Raw genomic sequence first — 18,109 nt, 5'->3', positions numbered from 1 at the left:
ATTCGGTCGTCATTACCCCTCCATGAATCATCTCCACAATGTTCACGAGGCCCGACATTGATCACTTACTTGCACAGTGCCATTTTCATAGTTCTCTTTTTGATTTGTCGCCGGACGTTTCATCCATTGTCTACGAACACAAAGAAGTCAATATTGGTCATGAAGAATTTAGTCCCTCTTCTCGTCATGCTGGCAGGCTGTTCACTCCCTGCGAAAGCCTTCAGTTCCGAAACCGTCGGCGAAAGCTCTTACGATGCAATCATCACATGTGAAAGTAATTCGAGTATCTTCCCTACGCATACGCCACTTCTCACTAGCAGTCCGTCGAAATCAATCAATGTCTTACCTCGAGATTACGGCCATTCCCCCGTGGACAGACCCGACCCCGAATCCGCCGAACCGTTGCGAGCCGCAATCGAATCCCTGATACTGAAGCTGCTAAACGCGTTCTATCCTCTCCTCAGCGCTACCGAGATTTCCTCAATACTGGCCGCTACTCACAAAAACGGTGGCTTGGAAAAGGGCGACGCGGTGCGGATATGTGGACGCGCGATCTATGCTGCCGCGGTGTCGCTATCAGATCTTGAGATCAAAGAAGTATGCAGCCACTTACCGGCTATGATACATGTTGATTACCTCCTTGGTATTCGAGGCTGGTACAAGGCACATTATACGGTCGATTGGAAACCGATTATCGACTTCATCAATGTGGATCTGGCGAACTTGATCACGACCGCCATAGATGACGGGCCAGACGCACGCAATGTTACCGCAAACAGGTTGAATCTGACATATCCGTCAAATGTCTTCGAACACGGCTATGCGAAACTTCTTGACACTGTAGTCAGGACTTTCTACGCACCATTGACTTCAAGAGAGGTCCTCGTCGTTATGCATGCAGCGATCACTGCCCAGACACACATGACACGGGGGGAGTTGTTGATCGAGTTTCACAGGATCGTCTTCTCTGCAGCGGTTCTGTTGAAGGATGAAGAAGTTCCGACGATTTTGCCCCCGCCACTCATCAACGCAGTCAAAGACCTGAAGACCCGGTTTGGCGGCTCGCCGCCATGGGAACTTGTCCAAGATTTCATGGAGCGGACAGTCGCAGAGTACTTTCGAACAGGAATGAACAGTCTGAATGAAGGGCAAGATTCTTCGTTGCAGGATGTGAACAGAATGCAGGAACGTACTAGTCGCGGCGATGATGAAGAGACTGGTGAAGGCCATGATGAGCATGGAGATAAATCCAACGCTGTTCCCGATGGAAATCAGACAGCAGCATCAATGGAGGTCGCGAATGATCAACATTTCGGTGCAAAATCTGAGTTCGCTCAGTCCGTGAACCAGCCAACAGCGAAGCCGATAAGGACTCTGAAGGATGTTCTCCGAGATTTTGCAGCCTGTGTCGCAGACGATGCATGCTTCCTAGAAGACGAAGATCTCACCGTGGGCCTCCAATCCAACGAGCAGAGGAGTTGGTTGAGAGAAGCACAAAGGGAGCTTGAGGATATTTTGCTGGAGTTGCTGGGTGACGCATGAAAATGTTCTCCAAGGCCCCGGTGAGGGGTAGTTCCTGGCTTTTTGCATTGTAATTGACTTGTGGGTTTGTTCTGTTTTTCTTTTGGTATAGATAGTTTTACATTCTATAGATGAAGGTCAATTATGAATACAACAACTTTAGAAGTATTGCGTAATTATTTACAAAACATTAATTTCCAACACAACATCACTTGTCTCCCCATAAAAATATCGTAACGTTCTACTTGCCGTCCTTGCAGTAGGAAACCACCTTTCCAGCCTTCTGACCAACAAGCCCATCAATATAAGCCAAAAAGACCTCAACATCAATCATATCGACCTTCCCCAGCGAAGGATTCGAGCTCCTCAGCACCTGTCCACCCCACAGAATCCTCAAATACCTCTTCCCCTGCTCCTTCTTCCCCTTCTTCGTGTACACCTCAAACACAACCTCGGACCCCATACCCACCCACACCATCTCCTCGACCTGCAAGATCGAAAGCAACCTCGACACGGACCCGTCATGCGCGACATTATGCCTATACACCACGCCCCCATTAACCGCATCCCTGATATTCTGCGCCAACTCCGCAAGCCACACGCCGTACGCACCAACGCTGTAGGCTAGCGACTCAGGCGCGTCGCGGTACAGGTACGAGTACTCCCACTGCCCGAGCCGATACACAGCGTCCGCGGTATCCTGGTTCACGCAGTCGCGCGGGTTCGCGAGCGAGCACGGAAGCGGCTTCCCGTGGCACTGGCGCGCGGACAGGTTGTCGTAGTAGTGGTCGAAGGACTTGTGGAATTCGCCGTCGTCGGCGGGGACGCCGGAGATGCGGTCGAGCGTTTGGAAGAGAGCGGATGCGGCGGTGAGGTGGGAGGTCCAGTTTGCGTTTTTGGAGTTCACGCCGTAGGAGGAGGAGAGGGTGGATGCGGCGGCGCAGGAGTATTGGGGTTCGAGGGAGTCGACTTTTTGGGGTTGGATGAGGAGGGGCACGTTGAGGTCGTTGGAGTGGCGGGTCTGGTACATGCCGTTGACGATCATGCCGGCGACTTGGGAGGTTATTTGGTTGTTGGTGACGCGGTAGGTTACTTTTTTGGGGTCGAGTTTGGAGGGGAGGAATCCGAGGAGGTCGTGGTAGACGGAGTAGAGGTCGGAGCCGTGCTGGTAGGAGTCGTCGAGGCCTTCGCGGGTGATTTGGGGGAATTGGCAGGATCCTTGGAAGCCGGGGGCGCTGAAGGGGTTGACGGATGAGGTCGTGACGGTCCAGTAGGTGTGGGCTGAGGAGTTGCCGGACGGGTTGAGGGGCTCGCCGTAGTAGAAGAGGCCTTGGTCGTTGCAGTCCCAGGGGTAGGCTTCCTTGGGGAAGGTGTTGGAGGAGTAGGGAGTACGCTTGTGGTGACGGTGGATCTGATATTGTTATTAGTTTACATATGTCTTGGAAGATATCATGTAGTTCAGCAATTCACTCACCACCTCAACGTATTGCAACTCGTAATCCTTCTTAGCCTTAGGATACTCCTGCTTGCGAACATGAGGCATGTTGCACCCTAATCATAAGGTTAGCATTCAATTTCCCCCAACTTTTCTCCCAATTGAGCATAACTCACAGTTGTATTTCCCATACTTCGTCTTGGGCGGAAGGTTCGAACCACCAAAGTAGAACCCATTAGTCCCACGATCCCCAATGACACGGCTCAAATCATTAACCCACGTCTTCTTGGGCGCATGCCAATTCAAATCCACCTTGACCTCTCCACCATGGCTCTCAATCGCCGCACCAGCCGCCGTGCTCACGACAGCAGCGCCGAAAACAGCACAAGACACAGAACGCATATCGGCCAACAGAGCTCTCGAATTAAAGATATACAATAACGTAAAGACTGTTACACTCAGGCCGATAATAGTGCTGGCGAGGAGGACGAGGGCTGTCGGTCGGGCTTGCACACCATGCTGCATGGTAGTTTATATACCTCCCTAGATAATAATGTCCCTGGTCCAATACGATATGCACTTTCTTTTCCTTCCAGTCGATCTAACTTCATCCTACCCCCTCCGACATTCGCAGTCTAATCGGACCTGACTAGTCAAGAACCCAAGGACCTTTCCCCTACCTACACTCGTATCCTAGTAGCTCAATTGGTCGTCAATCAAGATAATGCTCGGCACGCACGTTTCCCATTTACCGACGATAGGGAAAAATTGGGGAGCAGGGTCAATACTCAAGGGTCGGAGGCATGTTCCGGGACGTCGTCGTCCGACGTTCATGGTAATTGATCGAGTATACGAGATTGGAGATTAGCATGAGGTTGAAATTGAGGTTGCGTTCGGTCCCAATGGGAGTGATGGTTGAAGCAACGTGCGGCCAATGGGGCTGCACGTGGCTGCGGAGGGAGGGCTGTGATTGGCTGGGAGCTGGTGAAGGGGGACTAAGAGGTTGAGTTTAAGCTATGCGTCGCTTGGGCGTTGGTACGGTGGGGGGCATCGAGAGAGCGGTTGAGGAATGTGCTCTCGTGTAATAATGGAAAAGGAAAATTATTTCACGTGTAGGTTCGTATACTGTGTAGATGTGTATAATTCTAGAAGGCAGCTTCATTAGGTGCTCTGCTTACGGAGATTATTTAGTGGGATTGCTATCGATATTGTGTATTCAGGTACTACCGTGGTTTGGAGATTTTGCCGAACGCAGTCGGGACAACATATGTACATACATCATGAGAACTGACGCTTTTCTGGCCATTGAGCTTTTCTGGCCGCCATTGAGTATACGCACTACTACGTGGATGCCCCATCGTACCAAGCTCTCGGTTCGACAAGAACTACAGAGGGTAGGCATGTCGGGTCATACGCCTGCTAGCATCATGTACACTTTAACCTTTATAAGCTGCACTGTAGCAAACAAGAGGTGTACGACCCGACGTGCCTACCCTCTGTACTCAAAACGCTAGCAGGTGTTCAACCCAATGCTTCAACCCTCTGTACTATCGTCGTTCGGAGATTTTGCCGACGCAGTCGGGAAAGCATACAAACATCATAAGAACGGACGCTTTTCTGGCCGTTGAATCAACTATCGTATACGCACTACCACGTGGATGCCCCATTTTTTCCAAGTTCTCGGCTCGAAGGGTGGAATTCGATGGGCGTGTCTTCTTCAAAGAAGTGTTTCCCTACTACAGAGTGGTTTTGCAACGATAAAATTTGTAGAATCTTTGAATGATGGTTACCTAGGTAGTCCCGTGGAGGACGAAAAATGAAACCCAAGGTATTTGCTCCTTCTCACCCACATACCTAGGCAGCCATACAACACAGGAAGAAGGCAAGCACGCTAAAGCACGCGCAACCCGGCTTGACGCACCATAATTAAGATGTCTACATTACCCTTTCCGCGCGTCTTCTCTTTAATCCTCCTTTACTCTGCTATCATTAACCCCACCTTTTAACCTCCTTCACCCTCTTTCACTCCATTAACTAGAAACAATGAACAGGCGCGCAGTAAGCTAACAGTTGATTTAAAATGAAGATTAATCGAAATCTCCGATAACGACGAACTCGGTTCGATTCGCAACCATTTTACATTAGACAGCAACGATGATAAGATAGTGAACTCCGTCTTAGAGGTAAAGAGAGAGCGAAAAAAACACGTCGTCGTCAAGCAGGAGACTTCTCCATCACCCCCGTTCGTCAAGAACGAGCACAGCAATGTCGTCGTCAAACATGAGGCTTCTCCTGAGACTTCTCCATCACCTCCGCTCGCCAAGAACGAGTCCAGCAATGCCGTCGTTGATATGCCTAAGCCAGGGAAGAAAATTTCTCTTCCACATGCAATTACGAACGATGAGTTTATGGTGTCGGTCAAAGACCGAGCGTACTTCGCGCTTAGACACCTCCGACAAGACCTGCTGTCGTGAAGCCACCTGTCCATAGACTCCAAGATCAGTGACAACAATGAAGTTCTTGAAGACGGCAGTTGGACCGGCGGATGCGGCTTCCTGCGCAACACTGACGACGAAACGTCTTTGAAAAGCGGTTTCGATCGCAAGCGGTTCGTCTTACATTGCGATCATACAGCGAACGACAGCCAAGGGCATCCAACTCATTGCTCCTCCCATTGGAGAGTAGGCCTGTGTTTGAACGTCGTCCTCGCCATCGGAGTGGGAATGCTTGAGACCGTACAACAGCTTCAGTCCGAGATATCGGACACTTTGTCGGTTTCCCATCTATGTGGCGACAAGCATTTTGTGGAACCATCCCCCGTTGTTCTCGAGCCCATTGGTAACAATATACGTCGGAACCGATGTCAGAAGGGTCGAGCATGCCACTGTAACCAGAGTCCACCTTTGCATGACAGGGGCGAACAAGACCATGGTGCAAGAGCTGGCAGTAAGAGAATATCACATGTCTCAATATACTACCACCTACTACCCATTTGCCCCTCAATGCAAATGGTCCAGCCCTACTTTGCAATCATATGAGGTCGCCCGCATCGGGCAGGACGTGCTAGGCCACCTGAAGCACCAACACAACAGCCAATTCTGAAGAGTCGTATCCTACTGTCGAAGCAGAGTTGATGATTCAATCTCCATTATCAGTCAATTGCTCAAATGCATGTGTTTCTTCCTGTATGTTTAGGTCACCACAATGAAAATGAAGGAATTTATATGTCTTATAAAAACTCATCGTCCCTTGTGTCTTGTCCGCTACTTATCCGCGACTTGGTCAAAAACTTGTCCTTTACATAGCCTATTTTATGCCGTAACAGTAGCGACAATGTAAGTGAGAACTAATGTGGTTCAAAGTAATTTAGTTTCTGTGGCTGATAGCAACAACACACAGCCTTTCCGACACGGGAATGTTAATCTATGACTTACCCACGGGAGATTATAATATATCTGGCAACCGGTGTAATCAAATAACCGCGACTGGTTTTTTGTTGACCCATTGTCTACTTTCTGTGAGTGGTTAGATAGTTTTGTTGTTATTGGGTAATGTAGTCTTCAAGGACCTCTTGATCGGTCACGTGTTTCTACCGTTTGGGAATTGGGAGTTTTCAGAACGCTGTGAAGAGACATCAAGCCGACAAAGGAATCGAAAAGTCCAGTTTAACCTGCTCTATTCTGATAGCGATTACAACAAACATCCATAGCTGTAACCCGTTCACAATGTTGTCATGAGAATATCAGGAGCCGTCTACACGTATCGCACCAAAGTATTGGCTGTTCCCCTTCAAGAGAATTTCCTGGGGATGTTATATTAAAGCCGCAACTCCACTTTCCCCACATCCGACACAACTCCTGAAACTAATACCCACGGAGTAATCAAATAATCATGTGTTATGTATGGAGTGACATTGTAACCAAGGACTCTCAGCTTGTGAAAATGAGGCCACGTGCACTTTCCCAAAGCAGCGATGCCTCGGCATGACGTCCAGCCGAGCTGAGCCGCAACCAAGCACCAATGACAGCCTTCGTATTGTGTTCACGAGATCGGGGAACACAACTGTCTAGCGCGTCATCCAAAAGAAAAAGGATGGCAATCCCCAGTCTGGTCAGAAAGAAGCTCTAAGTCCGGGGTTGCCTTGGCACTAGGAGGGCTAGAGACAGCGTTGGCTGTTTCGCATGTGAAAGACACCATGTTCCCCGGGGCACTATTGCTTGCTTATAATCCCCGGACCTGCCATTGCTTCTTGTGTCTTTTTTGATCTGTATTGTCTCTTCTCTGATACGTTTTTCACTCTCCTTGTACCTATCTCATTACATACTCAGTCCACAAGATGTCTGCGCGATACTCAACCGCCGACGTGGCGTCGCATAACAAGGGTGACAGCCTCTGGATCGTTGTCGACGAGGACGTGTACGACGTCACCAAGTTCCAAGATGAGCACCCAGGCGGCAAGAAGAGTAAGCACCGAACGATTCCACGATACCGAATCATACGCTCACAGTCTCTACAGTCCTCCAGCGCGTCGCCGGCAAGGACGCATCCAAGCAATTCTGGAAATACCACAACGAGAGCATCCTCAAGAAGTACCAGAAGCTTCAAATCGGCTCGTTAGACTCAAAAGCCGCCCCGGCCGCCCCTCCACCACCGCCGCCAGCACCGAAGAAGGAGGTCGTTAAGCCAAAGGCAGAGCCCGGCGTCGTTGCGCCTCAGCCCACGGAGGCTGCGGAGGAGGAGTTTGAAGCATTGGATCCATACGGTGACCTTGTTCCCTATGCCGACCCATCATGGTATCAATCTGTAAGTCATTGCAGTCGAAACAAACCCACGGCCGACCTAACCGTCTGTAGTACCACTCTCCCTACATGAACGAAACCCACGCCGCGCTCCGCGACGAAGTCCGCCAATGGGTCGAAGAGAAGATCATGCCCAACGTGACCGAATGGGACGAGGCGAAGAAGGTGCCCGACGAGATCTTCCGAGACATGGGCGAGCGAGGATACCTGGCCGGTCTGCTCGGCGTGCACTACCCCAAAGAATTCACAACAAACCACGTCAAGAGCGTGCCGGTCGAGAAGTGGGATCTCTTCCACGAGATGATCATCACGGACGAGCTGTCTCGCTCTGGCAGCGGAGGTCTTGTCTGGAATCTTATCGGTGGTTATGGTATTGGATGCCCGCCTCTTGTGAAATTCGGCAAGAAGCCTTTGGTCAAGCGAATCCTGCCTGAGCTGCTCAGCGGCGAGAAGCGCATCTGTCTCGCAATCACCGAACCGGGTAAGTTTCCCCCAGAAACCCCAGAGTCTACCCAAATGACCATGTCACGCTAATGCACGTTACTTTAGACGCCGGTAGCGACGTCGCGAATTTGACATGTGAAGCCAAGCTTTCTGAGGATGGCAAGCACTACATCGTCAACGGCGAGAAGAAGTGGATCACCAATGGTATCTGGTCGGACTACTTCACGACTGCCGTCCGCACTGGCGGCGAGGGCATGAACGGCGTGTCCGTGCTCCTCATCGAGCGCAGCGCCGGCGGCGTGTCCACCCGCAAGATGGACTGCCAGGGCGTGTGGAGCAGCGGCACGACCTACATCACGTTCGAGGATGTCAAGGTGCCCGTCGAGAACCTCATCGGAAAGGAGAACCAGGGCTTCAAGGTCGTCATGACCAACTTCAATCACGAGCGCATCGGCATCATCATCCAGTGCATCCGCTTCTCCCGCGTCTGCTACGAGGAGTCCATCAAGTACGCACACAAGCGCCGCACCTTTGGCAAGCGCCTCATAGACCACCCTGTCATCCGCCTCAAGCTCGCACACATGGCCCGCCAGATCGAGGCCTCATACAACTGGCTCGAGAACCTCATCTTCCAGTGCCAGCGCATGGGTGAGATGGAAGCTATGCTGAAGCTCGGTGGCGCCATCGCCTCCCTCAAGGCTCAGTCGACGACCACTTTCGAGTTCTGCGCCCGCGAGGCTAGCCAGATTTTCGGCGGTCTGAGTTACAGCCGCGGTGGACAGGGCGCGAAGGTCGAGCGCCTGTACAGGGATGTCAGGGCCTACGCCATCCCCGGTGGTAGCGAGGAGATCATGTTGGATCTTTCCATCCGACAGGCGTTGAGGGTGCACAAGGCTTTGGGCATGAAGTTGTAAGATTATCAAAAAGAAGTTGTATATATATCCATTGGTGTTTAGTTAAATTTCGTGGTGGTCACGATAGATATTTTATTTGGGTGTATGTATTGAGTCGAGAAATACATCTGATGTTCGTATTATAATATCTCTTCTTGCTATGATTTCTCCACCTGTGACGACTGATTGAAAATAATCTTCTACTTTTCTACCAGTAACGTTAAAAATCATGTAGGAAAATAAAGTCGAAATTGAGGCTCATGTGTCTTCTGACACAGAACACACATTCAATCGAAGCCGGTGGGCATAATTGGGACCGGGATGTTCACGTCCAAATCCGACCTAAGGAAGGAAACAACTAACAACTTATATTGTAACACAAAGGGAAGCTTTTATAGAGTTAGATCCCCTTACTACCCGCCTGATCAACACTTGCAAGTAGTAGTATTTGGACGTCATAGATTATCTTTTGTATCAATAAAGTAGCAACTATCAAGTAAGAATTCCTTAGGTATTTATAGACTTCTGAAATACTACTAATTGTTAAGCTAGTATTTTTACTATTATAGCATAAGTCCAGCGAGGAATTAGGGTTGGTGGTTAGGTAAATCGTGCATTTCGCTTCCTTTTCGTGTTAAATGTGACTGTCAGTCACTGTAAGTCACTGCAGCTCACTATATCAATTATGAATGATTATGCGTCTTCTAAACATGATCGTATTTGAATTCAACACAATGTTTGAATGCTTTTGATACATATGCGCTCGTGACATGCGAGCGCCTACCACGCGACGTTTGAGACCCCAAAAAGCTGAAGCGCCATGCAGTACTTGATCTAATTAGATGTCTTTCACTTGTCCTGGCGATATCCTGGCGATATCCTGGCGATATCCTGGCGGTGTCCTGGCGGACTGCCTGTGGACACCCTGTGGATGTCCCGTACCTGCCCTGCAGATGTCCTGTACTTCCCCTGCAGATGTCCTAGATGACTGAATATTATCACCTGAAGAAGTATACAGAAACCGCTCATTCTCCCCGTGCATGATTTGCTCAACACAGGCGATCTAGGTTCAGTTACTGCACAAGCTTCTCATACATTGCTACTACCATTCTGTCGCCAAATCCTCCAACCTCTTCGTTCGTCACCGCCAGAGAAAGGCCAATGAAAGAGCGGTCAACGAGTTTGACTTGCTTAGAATATGAGGTGTGCCCAAAGTGGACTCTTTCACGTACCTTCACCTTGCCTTGTGGCGGCCTGTCTCTCACCTCGGAATTGATAATATACCCACTACTTCGCCCTATTCCTCTACTCCGCTTTTTCCTCTCGACTTAGCTTCATCCCTCCTACTTCGCTCTATCGCGCTGACTTCGCCTTCTGCCTCGACTTAGCTCCATCCGCTCTACCTCGACCTTTCCCCTCTACTACAATATATCCCGTCCTTCCTGTTTTTCTTCAAGTATCCTCTCTCTTGGTGCCTTTGCGTGTCTTATTATTCCACGATACTCAATCAGCAAGAAGAGCATATCCAGAGCACACCGTCAAGTGGGGAAAAGGGCCCCGGCAAAGAGATGGCGCGAAACGGGCCTAGCGAGCAGCTGTTTGCGCAACAGACTGAAGTCAAAGAGAGATCTGTTCACACAATCGGCAGTGCTGACGTACTGGACGGCTACAACGATAGTCTTTACTGGAGGCATTGGAGACGAAGCGGCCAAAGTAAGATCATCTTTTCTATTATTACATATTTTTAAATCTACTAATGCATGTGGTACAGTCAATAATCACGAAACACTCATTATTGTTGCCCATTACTTCCGAGACCATCATATCTCTGTAGCCACGTTCAATGACACTTACAAGTACCTGGAGGCCACGTCGGTTGATTACAAACTCAAGAAGCACTATATCAACAATAGACAACGTAAGTGGCAAGCCAGCATCTGCACAGAGTAAGCCGTTTACCATATTTTCTACGACCTTTCAATGATTCACAATTTATAGTTATCTCTTCATGCACGCTAGAACAATCTATTATCAGAGCTTGGATAAAACCCCTCCCATAAACATGTTAAATATCACGAGGCAGGAGAGAGTTGATATGCTTGAGCAACTCTGGCCCCCAAGCGCACACGAGCGAAAGGTTATTGCATATGAAATGTACAGGTCTTTCGCACGATATATCGATTTTGACACGATCTTTGAACCACCGCTATCATCTTTGCCAGAGCTTGAGGCTATCTGCAGACCTTGGCAAGATTTCATCAAGGATTGCTATGTTCTAGGTATAGAGGATTCAATAAACATCCGTTTACGTGCTCGGCACCAAAGCTCTAGCGACCAAACCCGTTCAGAAGACCTTGAATTCTTTCGATACTGGAAGGACTTGACTGTGCAGTCTACATTTACCCAACCACTGCCAATTGAGTATCTCCCAATAATCATTGACCAGTCGGAGGTCCGGCATTGGTTTGAAGATAAGAATGATCCGGGAGATGACTTTATTTTCAACGACAGCGGCAGCGAGGAGGAATAGACACGTTCTGGGAGGTAAATAGCCGCTTTGGGTTAGCATGATGGAAGGAACAAGGAGTTTCGGGGGGTTCTCCTCCTACTCTTTAAAGCAAATTTGCTTTTTCAAGAGGTTCCATTTTCTATTTACTTTCTAGGTCATATCTGATCCCTTTAGTGGATGTCTAGGTTGACATCATCGGCGAAAGCAAGGGCCTTTGGGGGAACATTTCAGCTTTTGAGGGACTTTATTACCTATGGACTTTCCCGGTCACATCTGACCCATTCGAGGAATATGAAAGTCCACATTATTAGATAGACAAAGAGTCTCATCAATTATATACATTCCTAATTACATTTAAACCTTTTGAGTGATGTTTACTTATCTTAGATTTCTGTAAAACACCTGTAAGACATCCTTTAGGCTATCGAAATGAAAACCTTCGAGACCGTAAACAAGTCGCAGATAAGATGTCAATGAAATTACTTTTGTAAAACAAGACGACATTGCTATTAGGCTGGGTGCCTACAAACGAGTAGGAAGCAACCAAGTTGATGCATCGAAACCTCTTTGCAGAGATGCGAAAAGCTGTCAAGGAAGCTGAAGACGTAGATGAAGATGAGCCGATTAAATACAAAAACGATGCGAGAAAGATCTGGCCGTTTGATGTCGAGAACACAGGATGAATTGCACTTCCATAGTCCTACTACATCTGGCCAATGAGGAGCATTGAATTCCATTACTCATCGACCTCCGCACATAGTCACCCCAGTGGGGCAACATATCCCTCTCCAACATCAATCAACATCAAAACAAAACCAAGCGCCTAAATCCAAATCTCAAGTTCGAGAATCAAGACACAGCAAACATGTCCCGCGAAGTCGTCGTCAAGAAAAGCGCCGAGATCAACGCGCCGAGCGGAGCGCAAACAGAGGGCATGATTCGCATGAACGCCATCACAGACATGTCGGACCAAATATGCGGGACAGGTAAAGACACAAATCACCAATCAACAGTCCATGCATAGATACTTAAACCATCCTAATCCAATCCCCGTGAATATAGTCATGATAGCAAAACCCCACACCGCCTCCGCAGTCCATCATCACGGCGAAGAAGGTACTGTAACCCGTCTACTCCCACCATTCAATCCCCCTCCTCTTCATCCACAAAGATACACCTTTCCTTTACCGACCACAAGATCTGATATGTTCCATTAGACACAATAGTCTACGCCGCGAAAGGCCACGGCGCCATCGTGAGCGGGCCTAACGGCAGCAAGAGACAGGAACTCGGGCCGGGAGACTTCGCGCTGATACCCGCGTACGCGGAACATCAGGAGGTCAATGATAGTGATGAAGATATTGTTTGGATCATCACGAGGGGCGGGAGGAATCCTATCGTGGAGAATCTTGAGGGATGGGGGAGGAGTGAGGAGGGGAAATAAATAGAAACTTAAATGTAGTTTTTGTTTTACGGTTTTTGGGGTAGACTTATTTGTGTTCACATAGTTGCGCGGCATCTCGAGTTACATAAATGAATTAAAACCAATGCAATGACTACCGACGGAACAAAATGCAATAATGCGCCTCTAGATTTTCAAAATGATTAGGTAGGTTTACACGAGTATTATTTGGCATATACTCCGTTCTTCACGCCTACCTCTACATACGATTTCCATCTCCGTCTCCATCCCCATCCCCAAACCATATGACTTCACCAAAAACACAATCAATTACCCAGACCAACCCATAAAACATTCAAATTCCCCATCCCAAACCCTATCACCCTCTTGCTCTCATCCTTATTCCACTCCTTCTGTCCATCATTTCCACACGCAGAAGAAAACACAAAACGCCACAAACGAACGCCACATAAAAATCCACCAGCCCGGCTTTCTTTAGACGGCGCGCCGGGCGGGCGCCAAGGGGTTTTTCCATAGATTCCGACTCAGGGGGTGGAAGTTCGGAAGGCCCATCGATCGCTAAGAGGTACGAACTACGACGTAGTTTGGTGGGATGTGATTGGTTGCGTATTCGAAGTTCGATTCTACGCAACAGGTAGAAGTGTACAAGTATATACTTTGCAGGGACGGGGAATGTAGGATGATGAGTATTATGATAGATTGATTGTAACCCAGAGAGTTGCTCTACTCTCCCTTTCCAACCGCCCAACTCGCACCATCGTAATAACTATTCCGTGCAAGATTCAGGTACCCACCTAATCTACATCTAATCTACACCTTCGCAGCCAGCCAGCCATTTCAGCCGCCAACAAAAGCAAACTACAACATTAAAATCAAGTTAAGTCTACAACTGACTTGTGAAGAAAACGCCATACCCAATAGCCAATGCTCCCGATTCGATAATGGCTTTCTCTTCCCGCTATTAGTCTCATCTACACTCCTACTTACTCATTCTAGAATACCGAAAGGGTAGCTGGGTGAACGTACCCCTGACGCTACACATACAAAATGTGATATGGCTGCTTGTAGTAGTTACATATTAGTGTAGTCTTGAAGAAATCCCAAAGGAGAAATACCGATTCTCTAGATCGATTAGATGAATTCAATCAACACACCCCCACACGGCCCTGACTCCCGGCGCAATCGTGTGATTGTACATATACCTTCCCCATTCCCTCATCCTAATTCCTAGTCTTGATCCTCGTCGTTACTGCGCGCGTCGCATACCTACGAAACTCGTAAGGAAACGATCGAAAAATTCCCCGCGCGTAGGGGTAGCAGATATAAATTGGTGATCATCGCGGAACGTATCGACGATCTCGGAAAGCTCGATACCATACCACACATCCTACGAACAAACCAATCCATCCATTTCGAGTAAAATCACGACGACGAAAAAAAACACACGACTTACCCTACCCTCCTACAATATACTCCTCAGCTCTTTCCCACCCCACCTTTCTGGAATCCCAGGGCGCAGCTTCAAGGCTCGTTTAGCACCCACCAAAGCCACCCCTTCCCTAATCCTGGGCGTGCGTTCGTCGTGCCGATATATCCCTACCTAAACAGGTCGGTTCCCACGGCAAGGCTGCAAGGCTCCAAGCACGTCGCGCGCCCGAGTTATCCGTCTTTCGTCGGGGCGTCACGTCTTGTTTTTTTTTATTTTTATTCGGGGGCCCTATTTCCCTTTTACTTTTCCCTAAAACAAACAGTGAGAAATACTTAGAAAAGGCGGATATTGGCTAGGATCCATCGCCCTCCCTCGGGAAGAACGGCGCGGAGCGGAGTGGGAGTTCGTCCCCGTGACGGCGTTGGTGCTGTGCTTGTGCGAGTTTCTTGCCTGTGACGTTGTGACCACCGGAGAAAGACATCAAGATGTCTTCTTGCTCGGCTAGGCGGCGGAATGGCGGAGGGTGGAATCTTGGTGCTGCGAAGGGAGATTCGTCGTCGTCTTACAGTACTTCTTATTCCTATTCATCATCATCATTTTCTTCGTCTGCTGGTGGGAGCTCCTTTTCAAGGTCGTTTCTCATCATGTTAGTCTCCCTGCTGGGGATTCTGGAAATGGTGTTTGCGGGCGGGCCCGAGGTCGGTGGGGAGGAGGACCTCACGAGGCATGTTAATGTTTTGTAAGATGCACCTTTTCTTCTTCTTCGCTTTCTGTGTGGTGTTGGATTGTGGCTGATGAGGATTCTGTGCGGGCAGTCAAGGCACGACGAAGGGGGGCAACAGGTTCCCGGGCGTAGTCGCGGCGCCGTTTGCGATGGTCAAGCTTGGGCCGGATGTAATGAATGGGCGGCACGATGCGTATAGTGGGTACTTGCCTGAGGGGAGGGTTTGGGGGTTCTCGATGATGCATGAGTCTGGGACGGGCGGGGCGCCGAAATACGGTTTGACCTCTTGTTGTCCTTGAAAGTGATCGAGTGCTTGCTGACCATAACGGTAGGTGTCGTATCGCAGATGCCAGTCGTGGGAGACATCGCCAATCCACTGCTCGACCTCTCACAAGACCGCGCAGTTCCAGACGAAGCAGAAATAGGGTACTATAAATCGTCACTGGCCAATGGAGTCGCTGTCGAGCTGTCAGCCACGCAACATGCTGGATTGTATCGTTACACGTTTTCGAAGACCAACACCTCACTGTTTGGAAATAGCAGTAGTAGCAACATGCATTCGATTGTGGTGGATGTGTCGCACGTTCTTCCAAGCTTCCGCAGGTTCGGATGGGAACAACACTACTCGGGAGGTGAATTCGAGTATGACGCTACGGATGGCCATTACCAAGGATTCGGGACGTATAATAATGGATGGAATCTCTCGCCTGACTGGAACATCTATTTCTGTGGACGGTTTAGTAAAGAGCCGGAGAGCTGGAAGATATTTAAAGGGACTAATAGTTCTGGGGAGACATTAGCCGAGTACGGATCCAACGAGAAGGTCTCTGGTACGCAGCGTCTTGGAGGAGTTTTCACCTTCAAAGAGAGGGAGCTGAGGTCTCGTGTGGGGATATCATTTCTGTCGACTGAACAGGCGTGTGAGAATCTTGATCGGGAGATTAGCACAGAAACGACAATAGAAGAGTTGGCGAGCACAGCGAAGTCAACCTGGAATGCGGAGGTGCTGAACAAGATTCAGGTGGAAGGGGCCACGGAGGCGGATACCAAGTTGCTATACAGTTCACTACTAGGCATGTTCTTGATTCCGTCAAATAGGACGGGGGAGAATGCCGCGTGGGATGGTACAGAGCCGTACTATGATGATGTTTTCACGCTGTGGGATACGCATCGATGGTGAGTTCTTATTATTTGAAACGAGATCGGTTAACTGACAGCGTCTAAGTCAAACATCACTTTTCCATATCGTGAACCCGACAGCATACGAAGAATTCATCAGATCACTCATCGACATCTGGCGCCACGATGGCTTCATGCCAGACGCCCGATCTTCCAACTTCAACGGACGCGTTCAGGTCGGCTCGAATGCTGACAATGTACTCGCGGACGCATATGTGAAGAATGTCCGAGGCGCCGTGAACTGGCACAACGGCTTTCTGGCGATGCAGACTGACGCTGAAATCGCACCACCGCCGAACAACGACCCCATGGCACCAGATTCATCCACGAAGGAAGGCCGTGGCGCGCTTCCCGACTGGCTGAAGTACGGCTACATCACACCCGCATACACACGCAGCGTGTCCCGTGCAATCGAATACTCCAACAACGACTTCGGCCTCTACCAGATGGCGCAGGGGCTGGGCTACGACGACGATGCAGCGAAGTACCTCAACCGCTCGCGCAACTGGCGCAATCATTGGAACCCACGTGCCGAGTCGAATAATCACACTGGATTCATGGTCCCACGTCTCGCAAATGGCTCCTTCGTTGATCAAGATCCTTTATCGTGTGGAGGATGCTACTGGGGCGATGCCTACTATGAAGATAATCCTTGGATCTATAGCCTCAACGCCTTACACGACATTGCACGCTTGAAGGCTCTTTCTGGGGGTGATGAGAAGTTCGTTGACCGCGTGGATAAGCTGTTCGATCTAAATATCTTCAATGCGGGGAACGAGCCCGGCTTCACATCGCCATTCCTATACAATTTCGTTCCGGGGATGCAGTGGAAGAGTGTAGAGAGGTCTAGGAGGGAGATTGGGAGGTTGTATAGTGCGGAGCCTGGGGGTCTTCCGGGGAATAGCGATGGCGGGGCCATGGAGAGTAACATCATTGTGAGTGGTCTTTCTTTCTGTCTCTTCTAATGCTTCCTATGTGTGTTGGGGATTTGCTCTACGATAACTAGTGGTGGCGCTCAAGTCATGCACGGCTATGCATATCATATTGGTTGTCGACAGCCTAGCGAGGTTGCACACACCTGCCCAAGGCCTTGGGTATCGGAACGGACTGCACGCACGGCGTATACACGATGCTAACTTGGATCAATCAACAGTGGCAGATGATAGGTCTATGGCCTCTGACAGGCCAAACCACATTCCTCATTCTCTCCCCATGGTTCCCTCGCATGACCATCGACCTGGGCACCGGAAAGACATTGACGATCACGACGACGGGAGGCGACAAGGATACGGCATTCTACGTGCAGAGCTTGAAGGTCAATGGAGAGGAATGGAACCAATCGTGGGTATCTTGGCAGGATGTGTTTGAGGATGGGGGAAAGATGGAGTACGTGCTTGGTGCGGAGCCGAGGGCTTGGGGAAGCGAAGTGCCACCGAGTCCAGCGTCTGGTGATGGTTGAAGGATTGTGGAAGATTGTGGGTGCGAATAACAATGATTGTTGCAGGATACAATACTTGGTCGATGATGCGATAATGGTGGAGTGGTGGAGTGGAGTTGGAGGGGGAAGCGGTGAGATTGGAGGCTGGAGGCTGGGCTGGGCTTGTGGTCAGTCGTTGGCTTCGTGTGACCTGTGAATCCTCACGTGGCGAGGAGGATAAGCAATCGGAGTGCAGCGGCTGCGGCGTAACATTTGCGAATATTCCTTTGAAGATACCCAAGATATGCTTTGAATAGTTGAATAGACAGTAAAACA

The 18,109-nt window shown here is 49.4% G+C and overlaps 6 protein-coding genes across 6 annotated transcripts; 5 read left to right on the top strand and 1 right to left on the bottom strand.

Annotated features, from left to right (window-relative positions):
* Nucleotides 1–159: 159 nt before the first annotated feature.
* Nucleotides 160–1,542, top strand: BU24DRAFT_405109 (uncharacterized protein; the record flags this gene model as incomplete). The annotated part of the gene is made up of 1 exon (XM_033525682.1): nucleotides 160–1,542. The coding sequence occupies one exon, from the start codon at nucleotides 160–162 to the stop codon at nucleotides 1,540–1,542; it is 1,383 nt and encodes a 460-aa protein (XP_033390562.1).
* A 220-nt stretch (nucleotides 1,543–1,762) lies between these two features.
* BU24DRAFT_471359 (phosphoglycerate mutase-like protein) lies at nucleotides 1,763–3,450 on the bottom strand (the record flags this gene model as incomplete). The annotated part of the gene is made up of 3 exons (XM_033532688.1): nucleotides 3,133–3,450; nucleotides 2,996–3,072; nucleotides 1,763–2,932 (listed from the first exon to the last, which is right to left on the bottom strand). Exons 1-3 carry the CDS (start codon nucleotides 3,356–3,358, stop codon nucleotides 1,763–1,765), a joined length of 1,473 nt encoding a protein of 490 aa, XP_033390561.1. The 5' UTR covers nucleotides 3,359–3,450.
* A 3,565-nt stretch (nucleotides 3,451–7,015) lies between these two features.
* BU24DRAFT_384761 (short-chain specific acyl-CoA dehydrogenase mitochondrial precursor) lies at nucleotides 7,016–9,236 on the top strand. Its single transcript, XM_033524858.1, has 4 exons — nucleotides 7,016–7,419; nucleotides 7,473–7,759; nucleotides 7,810–8,236; nucleotides 8,305–9,236. Exons 1-4 carry the CDS (start codon nucleotides 7,293–7,295, stop codon nucleotides 9,111–9,113), a joined length of 1,650 nt encoding a protein of 549 aa, XP_033390560.1. The 5' UTR covers nucleotides 7,016–7,292; the 3' UTR covers nucleotides 9,114–9,236.
* Nucleotides 9,237–10,660: 1,424 nt separating this feature from the next.
* Nucleotides 10,661–11,622, top strand: BU24DRAFT_458096 (uncharacterized protein; the record flags this gene model as incomplete). Its single annotated transcript, XM_033531593.1, has 3 exons — nucleotides 10,661–10,805; nucleotides 10,864–11,038; nucleotides 11,091–11,622. The coding sequence occupies 3 exons, from the start codon at nucleotides 10,661–10,663 to the stop codon at nucleotides 11,620–11,622; spliced, it is 852 nt and encodes a 283-aa protein (XP_033390559.1).
* Nucleotides 11,623–12,404: 782 nt separating this feature from the next.
* Nucleotides 12,405–13,150, top strand: BU24DRAFT_363336 (uncharacterized protein). The gene is made up of 3 exons (XM_033524208.1): nucleotides 12,405–12,587; nucleotides 12,664–12,717; nucleotides 12,819–13,150. The coding sequence occupies exons 1-3, from the start codon at nucleotides 12,467–12,469 to the stop codon at nucleotides 13,043–13,045; spliced, it is 402 nt and encodes a 133-aa protein (XP_033390558.1). The 5' UTR covers nucleotides 12,405–12,466; the 3' UTR covers nucleotides 13,046–13,150.
* A 1,947-nt stretch (nucleotides 13,151–15,097) lies between these two features.
* Nucleotides 15,098–17,815, top strand: BU24DRAFT_458094 (glycoside hydrolase family 92 protein; the record flags this gene model as incomplete). The annotated part of the gene is made up of 5 exons (XM_033531592.1): nucleotides 15,098–15,192; nucleotides 15,269–15,453; nucleotides 15,510–16,353; nucleotides 16,403–17,291; nucleotides 17,510–17,815. 5 exons carry the CDS (start codon nucleotides 15,098–15,100, stop codon nucleotides 17,813–17,815), a joined length of 2,319 nt encoding a protein of 772 aa, XP_033390557.1.
* Between the last annotated feature and the right edge of the window lie 294 nt (nucleotides 17,816–18,109).

Source organism: Aaosphaeria arxii (assembly GCF_010015735.1).
Source record: "Aaosphaeria arxii CBS 175.79 unplaced genomic scaffold BU24scaffold_1, whole genome shotgun sequence".
NCBI lineage: Eukaryota > Fungi > Ascomycota > Dothideomycetes > Pleosporales > Aaosphaeria > Aaosphaeria arxii.
This window is presented reverse-complemented; position numbering and strand designations above follow the sequence as displayed.